At 35.8% G+C, this 12,224-nt stretch overlaps 1 protein-coding gene across 16 annotated transcripts; it reads right to left on the bottom strand.

The window, feature by feature from the left end:
- Positions 1-923: 923 nt before the first annotated feature.
- On the bottom strand, positions 924-11,700 carry LOC114413380 (serine/threonine-protein kinase prpf4B-like). 16 transcript variants are annotated; one of them, XM_028377821.1, is made up of 16 exons: positions 11,318-11,698; positions 9,733-10,943; positions 9,446-9,621; positions 7,547-7,725; positions 7,381-7,449; positions 6,634-6,706; positions 5,879-6,035; positions 5,489-5,780; positions 5,235-5,348; positions 4,958-5,121; positions 4,705-4,779; positions 4,186-4,595; positions 3,816-3,880; positions 3,313-3,362; positions 3,172-3,197; positions 1,823-3,012 (listed from the first exon to the last, which is right to left on the bottom strand). In XM_028377821.1, exons 1-9 carry the CDS (start codon positions 11,648-11,650, stop codon positions 5,262-5,264), a joined length of 2,577 nt encoding a protein of 858 aa, XP_028233622.1. In that variant the 5' UTR covers positions 11,651-11,698; the 3' UTR covers positions 1,823-3,012; positions 3,172-3,197; positions 3,313-3,362; positions 3,816-3,880; positions 4,186-4,595; positions 4,705-4,779; positions 4,958-5,121; positions 5,235-5,261. The 16 variants fall into 16 exon arrangements, with proteins under 16 accessions (XP_028233670.1, XP_028233647.1, XP_028233622.1 ...); XM_028377854.1 differs by having other exon boundaries at positions 1,823-2,884; XM_028377869.1 differs by lacking the exons at positions 1,823-3,012; positions 3,172-3,197 and adding an exon at positions 924-1,762.
- Between the last annotated feature and the right edge of the window lie 524 nt (positions 11,701-12,224).

Below are 12,224 nucleotides of genomic sequence, written 5' to 3'. Positions count from 1 at the left end.
AAGTTATTTATTGTATTTAAACACTTCAATCTTTAATCTATTTAAATTCAAAATGTTAAATAAATTAAATAAAAATTAAATCCATTAAAATGTTGATCCAGTTTGGAGTCATACAAACTACCAAGAGTGAATTTTTGACACGATAATCATATCTCCTGTTCCATTTTTTTGAGTATTGACATCTGATAAAACACTAGTTTTTTTTTATGAAACTTTTACTTTGCCAAAAACAATCATTGAATACACACACTAACACTGAAAAAACAAATATGGCTGTATTTTGACCATGATTTTCACATTCGAAACAGATGGGTCAGATCAACCGATTGAACCGATCTTTCATCTGGTCCAAAAGACCCTCAAAACCAGATAGTAATGAAACTGATGAACCGATATATAACGGTGAAAATCGAACAAAACCGATGATTCACTAGTTTAACCAATTCAATAAAAGATGTCTCGTGAAAAATATAAAAGTAAAGCATAAATAAATGCTACCCAACACAGGTATAACACGGCACAACCACTAATTAGAATTGCCTGTGCTTTAGTCCTACCCAACATAGTTGGCACCTATGAGCGCCAGAAGTTAATGGCCGAGAAATCAGCAGAAAGAAAAAAAGCTGATATGTAACACCAGAAAATGTGATACGTAACTACAGAACTATTCATGCTAGGCAACCAGAACTTTGTTAAAAGTAGATGACAATACAATATTTCCATGATCTGTTTAGAATCACAATCTATGTGAATTTTCTGCATCATTTACACAACATCAATTAAAGAAACTAGCATACCCTAGTGCCAAAAAGCTCCTTGCTATGTGAAGGTACGGAGAAGGGTCATTGTATGTAGTTTTACCCTTGCATATGCAAAGAGACTGTTTCCGGTTTCAAACCGTTCATTTATATCAATACCAAAAATTTAAAATGCTCAATTAATTTCATTAATACTGCAGGCATTTTTAAGTAGTTAACCACTTAGAGAGTGCTTATCATACCACCCACCATCAACAAAACCAGTATAGAGCACTCAACTCAGTAAAACAACTATAGTTCCACATCAATAAACCAAACAGGATACATAAAAAGAACATTAAAACTTTTCTGTAACCAGAGCTACAGATAATGACAGACATCGGAAAAGCATATGTAAACTTTCCCCTCCGCATCCATTCAGACACAATACCGCCTGCATGCCATATTTAATGGTTCAATAGACAATCACTGGTTTACAGGCTGTGCTGGTTGTCTCCCCTTACATTTGTTGATCATGTTCCTCTATTCTCCTCCACTTTAATAATTGATTCCATAATAGGTGAGGTGCTAGTGGTTCCACTTTAATGTCAGACCCTTCACTGTTATATATGGGTTCTGGTATATATATTACTTAAATGAACCTCTGTTATTATGATAATTAGATACAGACACACATCCTTGAGGAAAGATATTTAGCTGACAGAAGATATTGACCCAAATAATATAAAGATACAGACACACATCCCTGTATTTGAATGTAAAGATATTTAGCTAGTGTGCAAATAATATAACAGCAATTTTCAGAGGGTTTCATAGCCATGGAATCTATGTCAAAAGGCATAGGCTTTTGTTGAGGATGTCAATCAAAACTAAAGCCTTCAGCAACTCAAGGATGAAGTTATTCCTCAAAGGAAAGACATTTATCCTCCACAATCCCACTCACTAGGCATCAGGTAATGATAAGATTCAACTGCTTCGTATTTATAAGTAAGATATTGACCCAACTGCGAGTTAATATACCATTAGGGGTTCATGACAACACAAAGGGAAAGAACAAGACCATGTTTAGAAGTCAAAAGCAATAACATAGGCATAAGAAACTATATATCAAACTATTGTTTACACTAACATTCACCATCAGAAACAGCTGGAAACTTAAAATGAAATGATTATTATCTTGCAATTTGTGAAATTTGGTGTGTGTGTGAGAGAGAGAGAGAGAGAACTAAGAGTAATCATGTAATCAATATTGATTCCCTTTTCCATATTAGAAATAGCATGAGGTGTGGTCTACATCGACACACAACTTCCAGTAAATAATTCTTATATGGTATCACAGCACAAGTTATTCTTTATAGAGGAATAACGAAAACCATCCCCCACCGCCCTGATGGACCTTTCCAGTCGTGGTACTTATTCCAACAACCCTTTCTTGGCAACTTTTTTGGCCACCACCGGCTGCTATCACTTTTTCGACGACCTACTGTCCTAGTGGAACTTCCTGCTGGTTGTCATTTCTTCTGATGACCCTTTTTCATCTGTTTCCGCTTTCTGGTGGTATTTTTCAACATTTCTGATGCATTTTCTGACCAACCGGTGGCCACACCATCTGACTCACCTACTACTGATCTACAAGGCAATGGTTACAACATTGGCATCCCACATCTAATGTGCTCTCACACGCCCCATCTGCTACGTGCCAAACAACACTTCCGCGCTCCACTATGATAACGCGTCTGGCGACTAAGTCGCCCACCCTGGATGACCCTAACCCAAAAGTTTCATGTGATCGGAGCTCTTATCCTGAAGGTTTCCCTTTGTTTTCCCTTTTAGGTAGCCTCTCTTAGCAGTGAATAGTACCACACGACTACTCTGCCCTTGTATGACAAACTTTCTGATGCCTTTTTGTCAAAGCTCACCTTCGACCATTGTGCGCAGCCAACTCAAAACACCGCCACCACGTCGTCCACATGCGCTGCCAACTCAAAACATTCTGCACGCAACCCCACGAAAGGCCCTGGTGTGTGAAGTTCATGCACATGACGCGTGACGTATCTTCGACAAGCGTCACACTGGACTCCATCATCATTGTAAGCCTTCGTTAGCTGTCGTCGAGCCATGTTTATCTAGCGCAACCACAAGACTCAAACCGCCTTTAGTTTCTATTGAGTTTACCACATTTGTAACAAGCTTGGTTCATACAACACATTCTCCAGCTTGAGGGGGAGTGCGAGTTTATGTTTTGATATTATTCCTGATATTATATTTATTATTAGAATATTCTATTTCCTATTAATCAGTAATTGATTGATCTTGTAATCAATACTGATTCCCTTTTCCATATTACAAATAGCATGAGGTGCGGTCCACATTGACACACAACTTACAGTAAATAATTCTTATACATACTTACAAAATTGCAAGACCAAAGTATGACACCTAAAAAAGCAAAAAGCAAAAATCAAATCTTGATGCCTTGGTTAAATAGTAGCATCAACTTTATTCCATTCCACAGGCTTAACAAAAAAGGTTTCTGAATCAAAGAATTACTTACTGAGATTAGGTTTGCTTCAAGAATACAGCCAAACACCTCCAATGGAATGCCTCCAAAGTGACCAGCCATGAATAAGACACAATGCAAGTTCATTAGGATATGCAATAAAAGAAAATTTAAGAACATAAATGTAAAAAAATTCAAACTGTTTGATGGAAAGAAAAGCTAAACTATATAATTTTAACAAAGAAAATATCTGATACACAGCCTGATTCAAGCCATGACAGCAAGCAACACCCACAAAGCAGAAAAAAGTAAAAAACATAGAAAAGGTCCAAAGATCATGCCCATTCCCCTAACCAAGCTACCTAGCTTTAAACAAAAAATACTAGGCTCACATGATCATTGAATTTCCTCGGGACTCAAAAAAGACCATTTAAACTCAAATTATTTCTCTAAATAAAACCAGCAACTATCCTATTGGAAATGGAAAAATTTGTAAAGGAAATCATAATTTACTCTATTGCGATCAAATTAATCTCCCAATAAACAAGTCAAGGTACCTTCTCCTGGGTGCCTTTTAAGCATCTAATCACGGGAGGGATGCCTCAAACCATTGGCAGGTCTCCTGGATGAAAAACTAAATTAGAATCTCTAAGAATTCAAGCAGCTTTGGTAACAAAAAAATGTTAAAACCAGATATAAAAGAAAAGAGGAAAGAAGAAACCAGACTATCTTCTGCAAAGAATCATCATAGAACTACAAGGTTACAATTAATTAATATGAAATTGAATTTCTCATAATAAAAATTCCATGAACTTAATTGCAAAAGCAATGTTCAAGGTACAAACAGCTATACTAAGTAAAACTAGCAAAGATTAAATTTCACAATGGCCACACAAGGAAGAAACTGCCTTTGGCGTGTTATCTTACAATAGAAAGAGTACTTTCCACTGAAAGAACTGCCAACGGCGTGTTAACTCTGACTAGACATCACCCTTTTTTCACGTGAACAGACCAACAACTGTGCTGATACCCCTTGGGTGTACAGAGAACATAAATAATGCCAAATAATTAGAATCTCAATATGAATTTTAACACTATGTACAAATATCAGTGAACATCATTGTGGGAGTCAAAATCAGCAACATTGTTCCCTTGCCAGTGATGAATGGGTGATTCAATGCCTGTGAGACTGTCAACCTCTTGTCTGGATCCAATATAAAAACTTTTTCCATAAGATCCTTAAAATTGGTTAACATCTTTGGATCCTCCCCTGGAGAGCCACTGATGATTGTTCCAATATCTTTTGGCTTTATGTTTACAATCATCCGCTTTATAGCCTAAGCAATAAAACAACCATCCATTAATAACGCTCTTCAACTTCCATTCATTTATTCAAACAAGAACAAAATAATCAAATTAAAATTTCAATAGCAAAGTCAAGCTCACCTTTTTCGTCACAGGGTCCTCCTCTGTAGCAAGAAAATTCAGGTACTGATCAAAATGTTGTTCAATAAATGCTCCCTGCAAACATGATTATAAGAATAACTGAATATCAATAGCAACACGCGCTATAATTGAAAATACTAACAGAGGAAAAAAGGAAAAGAAAAAACCAAACCTGCTGTATCAAAACATTAAATTAATTAATTTCCTAACTCAGACAGTGACAAAACATTACAAGAGAAAAAAAAAATGTTACCTTACGAAGCATCTTTTTCGGAAAAATACCCTTCAATTCCATGTGGAGCCATAGCATGTCATTGTTAGTAAAACCTGGAAAAAGAACTTTCCCTGTATAGAGTTCATACAAACAACATCCTACAGACCACATATCCAACGGATGATCATAGGGTAAGCCAAGTACTGCATAGAAAAGTTTGAAAGCCCAACAGTAAAAACCCATTAAATATTCAAAATGACAAGAAAAATGGTTAGGACTTGGGAATATGCAATTACTGTACTGCAAAGTAACTTACTGATTTCAGGGGCACGATAAAAGCGACTCACAAGATATGGTGTAACTTCATTTTTACCAGCAAACATGGCATTACCAAAGTCACAAAACTTAAAAGTATTTTTTGCCTCTTCACCTGGTGCAAATAGGAGGTTGAAAAGGGAAAATAAGTACGGAAAAATGGATATTTCTTCTTCAGAAGAGGCAGATCAACAAATAAAACTAATATTTCTTTGAAAAGAAACAATCTAACAAAAAAATATTAATTTTTCATACCAACATATTATCTGGCTTTATATCACAATGGAGAACACCACAGTTCCGGAGATGCTTAAGTGCAATAAAAAGTTGTTTAGCATACGCCCTAACTGCAGTTAGCCTAAGGCCAATATTGCGACCAAACTTCTTTAAAACCTCACGCAGATTCATATGGAGAGATTCAAAAACTAAACAAAGGTGATTCTTGTACTTAAAACTTGAAAGGAAACGAACACAATGACACTTATCATCCGGATCAGCACCTACTAATTTCTTTAATATGACTAACTCATCCATACCAGCCTTGTACCTATGACAATGACATACAAAATATAATAGTGAGTATAAGGGACGCATGCTAAAAGCAGAAATTTTAATGAGAATATCACACAAACCAAGGCCACTCACATTGTATCATTACTACGAATAATTTTTATGGCAACTTCTCTGGGCTCACCATTACTATTTTTAAGATCTTTTGCCCGGACCACTGCTGAAAAGACACCCCTCCCATGAGCTGCAATGACTTCATATCGGCCATAAAGTACTTCACCGAAATGGTAACCTGCAAAATTACATGGCAATATAACACTGAACAGAAAAACAGATCATATTGTTCTGACCCCAAGAGATTTTCCACGTCTTATTGGCAGGACACACCCCAACATCCAGGTTAAAATTGGAAATACTTTGCCATGAACCAACTATCCTAAAACCTTAAGTTATTGGGTGCAGCATATGAATGGTTTTATTTTATACTATAAATTACTTCAATAAAGAAATCATAACTAGAGATGCATAGAAAACACTGAAGCCAAATGTTAAACATAAGAATGACTTTTGAATCACAAATTTCACTACATTAGTAACAACTAAAATTGCTATTTCAGGATGGAAACAAGAAAATAAGTAAAAACAAAGTGGCATTTTTGTAATCATTAGTGAAATTAAAGAAAATAAAAAAAAAGGCAATTCCTTAAACCAAACAGGTCATATATTTTTAAGAACTTGCAGAAGTACAAAGGATGGAAGACCTAATAAGCAAAGTTGCAAAAATCAGTTAATAATGTTGCCACTGAGGCATAGTAAACATAGCCACAAAAGAAATGATCAAACCTAAAGGCAACAATGAACAGCTAGATACAATCAAGTAAATAACTTACTGTAATAACCCTCTGCATCATCCCAATTGTCGTGAAGGCCACCCCTCTCAATCCGTAAACCTTCTCCTTTACCCTTCAAAGAAGGAAGGAAATCTTAAGATACCAAGAAAACAAACCTACAATAAAACCCCAAACTAAATAAACAGTAGATTGACAACTGTATGTCATAAAAAAAGCTTATTTCTGGGACAAAAATTCCAAAGAATGTTCATTTGCGAATAAGTGGGCATAAAACTTCCCCCGCCTTTTCCGGTGAGAATAAAACTTCCCATGACAATTAACTGTAATGTCATTAAACTTTCCCATGGTAATTGACTGTAAACAAATTATTCCTACGAGAATTAAATAATAACCAAACATTTTAAAAAAAAATTTAGTAATTTTATTCCTGATCATCTCGTCCTCAGGAAAGTGATTTAGTTTGAAAAATGAAACATACTCTATACCAAATGTCACCTAAAGGTATGGTAATTAGTACTGATTTAGATTGAATTTGGAGATTGAGATATAATCTTGGAATTATAACCAAACATGTACAGAAGAAGACTCTGAATAGACATAGAAAAAGGAAAAAATAACAGTAAGAACAGTTAAAAGGCTCCAAGACACATGAAACAGGATACAGCTTGCTATAAGCAACTATCCAAAATGTATAAGGCATCCTTAATCAGAAACAAGATCAACTTATTACAAGCTCAGCACTTTTCCAATTGAATAGTTAGGAAAGATTTTTAACAGAACACTTACTGATTTCTGAACTCCAGTTGGTGTCTCACCAAATATATCATCACAAAACTTGTCATCTGATCTCTCACTCTGAATGTTAAAAATGAATTTCAAATCCAAATAGATACAAAGGGTATAAATAAATCCACTTATTTTCTTTAAAGCATAAAATAATTTAAATACAAACCTTAGGAGAGCCCTCTCCAAGGCCACCAGCACTAGAGATCTTATCAGAAGCAACATTCCCATTTTCCGCAGGAGATTTCCTGACTGAGAATAATGTTTCAACTTCCACATCATCAACACCATCACTCTTACCATCAAGAGCATCAGGAATGCTAGGAGGAATCTCCACAGCTTGTCTGTCTAATCATAGTTAAAAAATTATGCATTAGAAAGCTATTGAGTGGAACAGTAGGGGGGGGATGGAATAACAATAAACACACAAGTAATTTAACCTCACATTACAAGTCTTTATGAATCTGTCCATGTTCATTAAATCAGCATCATTATAATTATTTTCTTGTCCATTGCACAAAAAATTGATTGATACATCTTAAATAGTATATTAGACACCAGGTCTGACCCTAAGAGGGTATTTGTTTCACGGTATAATTTTGCATTCCTAGGAATCACATTCTTGGGAATATTATGCCTAGGAATGTTATTCCCATAGACGTGTTTGGTTGGTATTTAGTAATTGTAGAAAAATTTAAAATAAAATTAATTAAAAAAGTAAAAGTAAAAAAAGAAATATAGTAATGTAGTGGGAATAGGTAGTTATTGTAGAAAATAACTTCTATTCCCAAGGGAGGAATATCATATACCCATCCCTCATCATTGGAATAGAGTTTGCTTGAAACATGAAGATATAACATTCCTGAGAATACAACATACCCGGGAACAAATTCCTATAACCTTCGAACAAACATGGGTACATATATTCCCACCCTCGTATTCCCGGGAATATAAGAACATGACGTGAAACAAAGGCCCCCTAATATCATTCATTTCTGTAACCCGCATGCATGCCCTATTTCATATCTGTAACTAGAGAAACCATTGTTCAAACCAAGGATAAGGGAGTGTTGTCTAGTTGAGTGGGATAAATGTAGTAGGAAAGGCTAAAGAGCGGGTAGGCATTAATTCAGTGATTTGAAAGGGGTGTTGCAGCCACTTGAAGAACTGTTCTACCAGACTCTTCCATTTTATGTTACAAATCCTTTAATAATGCTTTACTTCTTCCATTGTTTCATGTGTGAATACAACAAAACCTGTTTTCTATCCAGACCTGAACCTGACAACTAGTTTCCTAACACACAAGCTTTCTAGCATGACCCGAAAACTTCCCATAACATGCAAACATAAAATTCCTTCCAAAAATAAATCAATTAAATATTTCAAGAGCAACTCATAAGTTAACACTGGAGTTATTAATGTTGTGAGCAGAATTAAAGCCAGAATAGAAGCTAAAATTCTTCCAATCAGTAATTTTCCTCATGAATGACCAGCACATAATATTGCATCTATAAAACGACCCATTTAGTTGGTTTCTGAGTACTTGTTGGTTCAGAGCTTAAATGTTAAGCAGTAAGTCCTCAGTTCAAAGCAGGGAGAGGGGGGGAAATACACATTATTAGAGAAGACAATAAGACCAGCATAAAGCATGTGACTCAAAATATAAACCATGAAATTCCACACCATTTGCAATGGTTTTTTGTATCCCAAGGACCAATGACAAGTCCTCTTTCAATCAAGAAGAGGAGAAGATCATAGTTCAGGATCCAACAATAGGACCTTATGTTGCAATTCACATGTGCAACTAAAAGGAAAATGTTTTATAAGGCACATGCTTTAGAATACACTTTAAGAATAAAGGCATTCTTGATAAATATGATCCAACTATGGAGCAATGATTTGAAAATCATATTCTTGCGTGCATCATAGACAGGCAACTACTAACTACTAAGATGCAAGCCACAATACAGAAGAGACTTTTTCAAATTTTTCAAAGGTCATCATAACTAAGGCTAGTTAATACAATCAAAACTATCATCAAAAGAAAAGGACAAAAATAAAAAGATACCTTTTCCTTCATTTTCTGTATTTAGTTCTATTTGTTGATGCTGCTTCTTGTATTTCTCTAAGATTGCCTCCCTTCTCCTTCTACTCTCCTCTTTAACCCTATTGAAATCTTCCTCTTCTTGATCAGGTAATTGCAATGTAACCTTCTCATCTAAGTCATCTTGTTCATCCTCCCCTCTGCAACAATGTTCATCAATTCAGATGCAAAAGTAATACAATGTAAAACACACCAATAAAGAAAAAATAATGCATACAGAAAATCCATACTAATAAGAAAATTTTAAATACCTCTCTAGTTTGTTTGCATCATCTATCAGGGTACTGCCCATAGAATTATAAACCTTTACGTGCGAGGATTTTCTTTTTCTTTCTTGGTGGCACTCTCTTTCTTCTTGTTTCAAACGCCTTCTATATCTATCATGAGCATCATAATAATCATCCTCATGAGACAGATACTTACCCATGCCATTGCCTCTATCCTTGTGCCTCTTTATATCATCTCGCTTCTCCCTCTCCTTAATTTTATCCCTTTTCCAACTCCTATCATTATGTTCAGCAGTCTCCTGGTCTCTGACCCTCTCATCACCCCTTGTTCTGTCTCTACTTTGATCTTTTTCCTTATCCCTTCTCCTATCCCTCTCAAACACTGTCTCACGGATCCTATCGCTTTCCTTTTCTCTTCTCCTATCCCTATCATCCTCTCTTTCCCTCCTATCTTTTTCTACATCCCTTCTGTGCCTCTCACAACTCCTCTCACGTTCTTTTTCCCTTCTATGCACCCAATTGACCTCCCTATTCCTACTCCTCTCTTGTTCTTTTTCCATCTTTAAGTCTCTATCAACATCTCTATCGCTACTCCTAGCCCTACCCCAAGCCTCCTGAGTATGATAACTTGTCCTGTGTTCCCTTCTTTTATCCACCACCAAATCTCTACTCTCCCTTCTGCTTGCCATCATTCTTTCATCATCAAGGTCATAGTCAGTCTTCAGTCTACTAGCATATGAATCATCCCCCTGTTCACCAGAGTGCTTTCTCTTTGAACGAGCATGTTCTTCCACTATACTACCAGAATGAGACCTGTCCGTAGCATGACCAGTTGATCTTGATCGACTTCTATATCTATCACGAGAATGTGAATATCTTGATCTTCTATCTTTCTCTCTTCCACTTTCTGAGGAAGAATTTTTATAGTAACCAACTTTCCCTCCATCAACCTCCACATCCTCATCATCACAATAACCTTTTAGTTTCTCATTTCCTTTAAAACATCCATGTTTATGATCCAAAAGCCCATTGCCCATACCATCTGTACTAGCTCTACCATCCTTTCCATCAAAAAGACCATTCCCCATACCATCTTCATGTATTCCACGGCCAACATGACTCTGATAGCATGCCCCATCTTCTCCATCAGGACTAATAAATCTATCATCAACGTTGCACTGAGTTTTAGTTTCTATATCTTTAGCATGCAACAAAGTCTCCCTGGCAAAATGTCCCTGCACAATACAAGAAGCAACTAATTAATTAATAAAGAAATGATAATTGATAAAAAAAAAAAAGAAGCAAATGACAAGTTTACATCAGTCCATGAGCAAAAGTAAATACAAAACACGTAACCTCTCTTACAAATTAACTGTAAAGCCACCATTCTTCACTAAAACGCCTACAGAGACTGTAAGGTATCGAACGAGAGCAAAAATTCAGAGGTGCAACAGATAGAAATTATGAGAAGCAAAGATGAATTATCCTTTTCTATGGTCAACGAGAAAATTAAGATAAATTAAGATACCTAATGTATACGCATGAATTTATTTTCGAACAGAACAACACGATCAATACACAAATTCCACGAAGTTTGAATCGGCTATACCAGATTTTTGTTATCGGATCGAACACCTCGATCTCCGGTCGGGTCAATTTCGCCAGGCTCAGCTTCAGATTGCGCGTGCTGTTTCGCGACATCGTCGTCGTCTTCGAAAATTTCTCCTTCTTCGACATCATCGTCGTCGATTACGCGAAAATTCGTGCCAGAATTACGGGGCGGAGTCGGAAAAGGAACCGCCGGAGCAATTTCGCAACCGCATTCAATTTCTTCGTCGGACTTTCTGCTTCGGTGGCGGTGGCGGTGGCGCTTCGAGGTTCTGCCTAAATAATAGAAACTAAGTAAATGAGAAATTGTTGGTAGGAATGAGAAACAATCCATTAATGTTTTAAAATGATCATGAATAGTAATTGGGGTTGTCTAAATAATAGAAAAGAAAATTATGATGAACACGTTTAAACTAAATGGAAGTTCTACCATAATAAAATAAATATTATATAAGAACCAGTCAGTCAATTAACAAAGTCATAATGTTTGAGATATTGTCTATAGAAAAAACACGTCCATATGATAAAGTGTTAATTTACAAATATTTATAAAAGTCAGAATAATATTATACTTAATTTATAAACATGATCAAAATAAAACATAGTTAATTGTTGGATAGGAAAATTTGAAGACAATTTTCATGTCAGATTCCAAGGATTGTGTTTCACAAAAAGTTTTTCTTCGGGCTCCAATCTTAGCTATCTTTCTCTATTGATTGTAAACAATGCGGCATTTTGTAATGTCTTCCAAATTCAAATGATACATACTGCTTGGAACATCCTGATATCAACAATAAATTTACGTGAGAAATGGAAGAAATTAAAAAGTTGGCAAATAAAGGTTGGCCGAATGATTTAGTAAATTACTAAGTAACTTACCAAGCCACTGCAGGTAATTTTGTATTGAT

The sequence above is a fragment of the Glycine soja genome, chromosome 1 (assembly GCF_004193775.1).
Source record: "Glycine soja cultivar W05 chromosome 1, ASM419377v2, whole genome shotgun sequence".
Lineage (NCBI taxonomy): Eukaryota > Viridiplantae > Streptophyta > Magnoliopsida > Fabales > Fabaceae > Glycine > Glycine soja.
The sequence above is the reverse complement of the archived record's forward strand: the minus strand, read 5'-3'. Positions and strand labels throughout refer to the sequence as shown.

Bases quoted from the DNA above. Each gene is read 5' to 3' on its own strand.
- LOC114413380 (XM_028377877.1), bottom strand. From the start codon at position 11,650: ATGGATTGTTTCTCATTCCTACCAACAATTTCTCATTTACTTAGTTTC. The intron at 5,348-5,486 runs ATGAAAAATTAA...ATTTGCACCAGG, and splicing joins AAGCCAGATAATATGTTGGT to TGAAGAGGCAAAAAATACTT. The intron at 5,122-5,234 runs GTAAGTTACTTT...TTTTCTATGCAG, and splicing joins TTATCGTGCCCCTGAAATCA to TACTTGGCTTACCCTATGAT.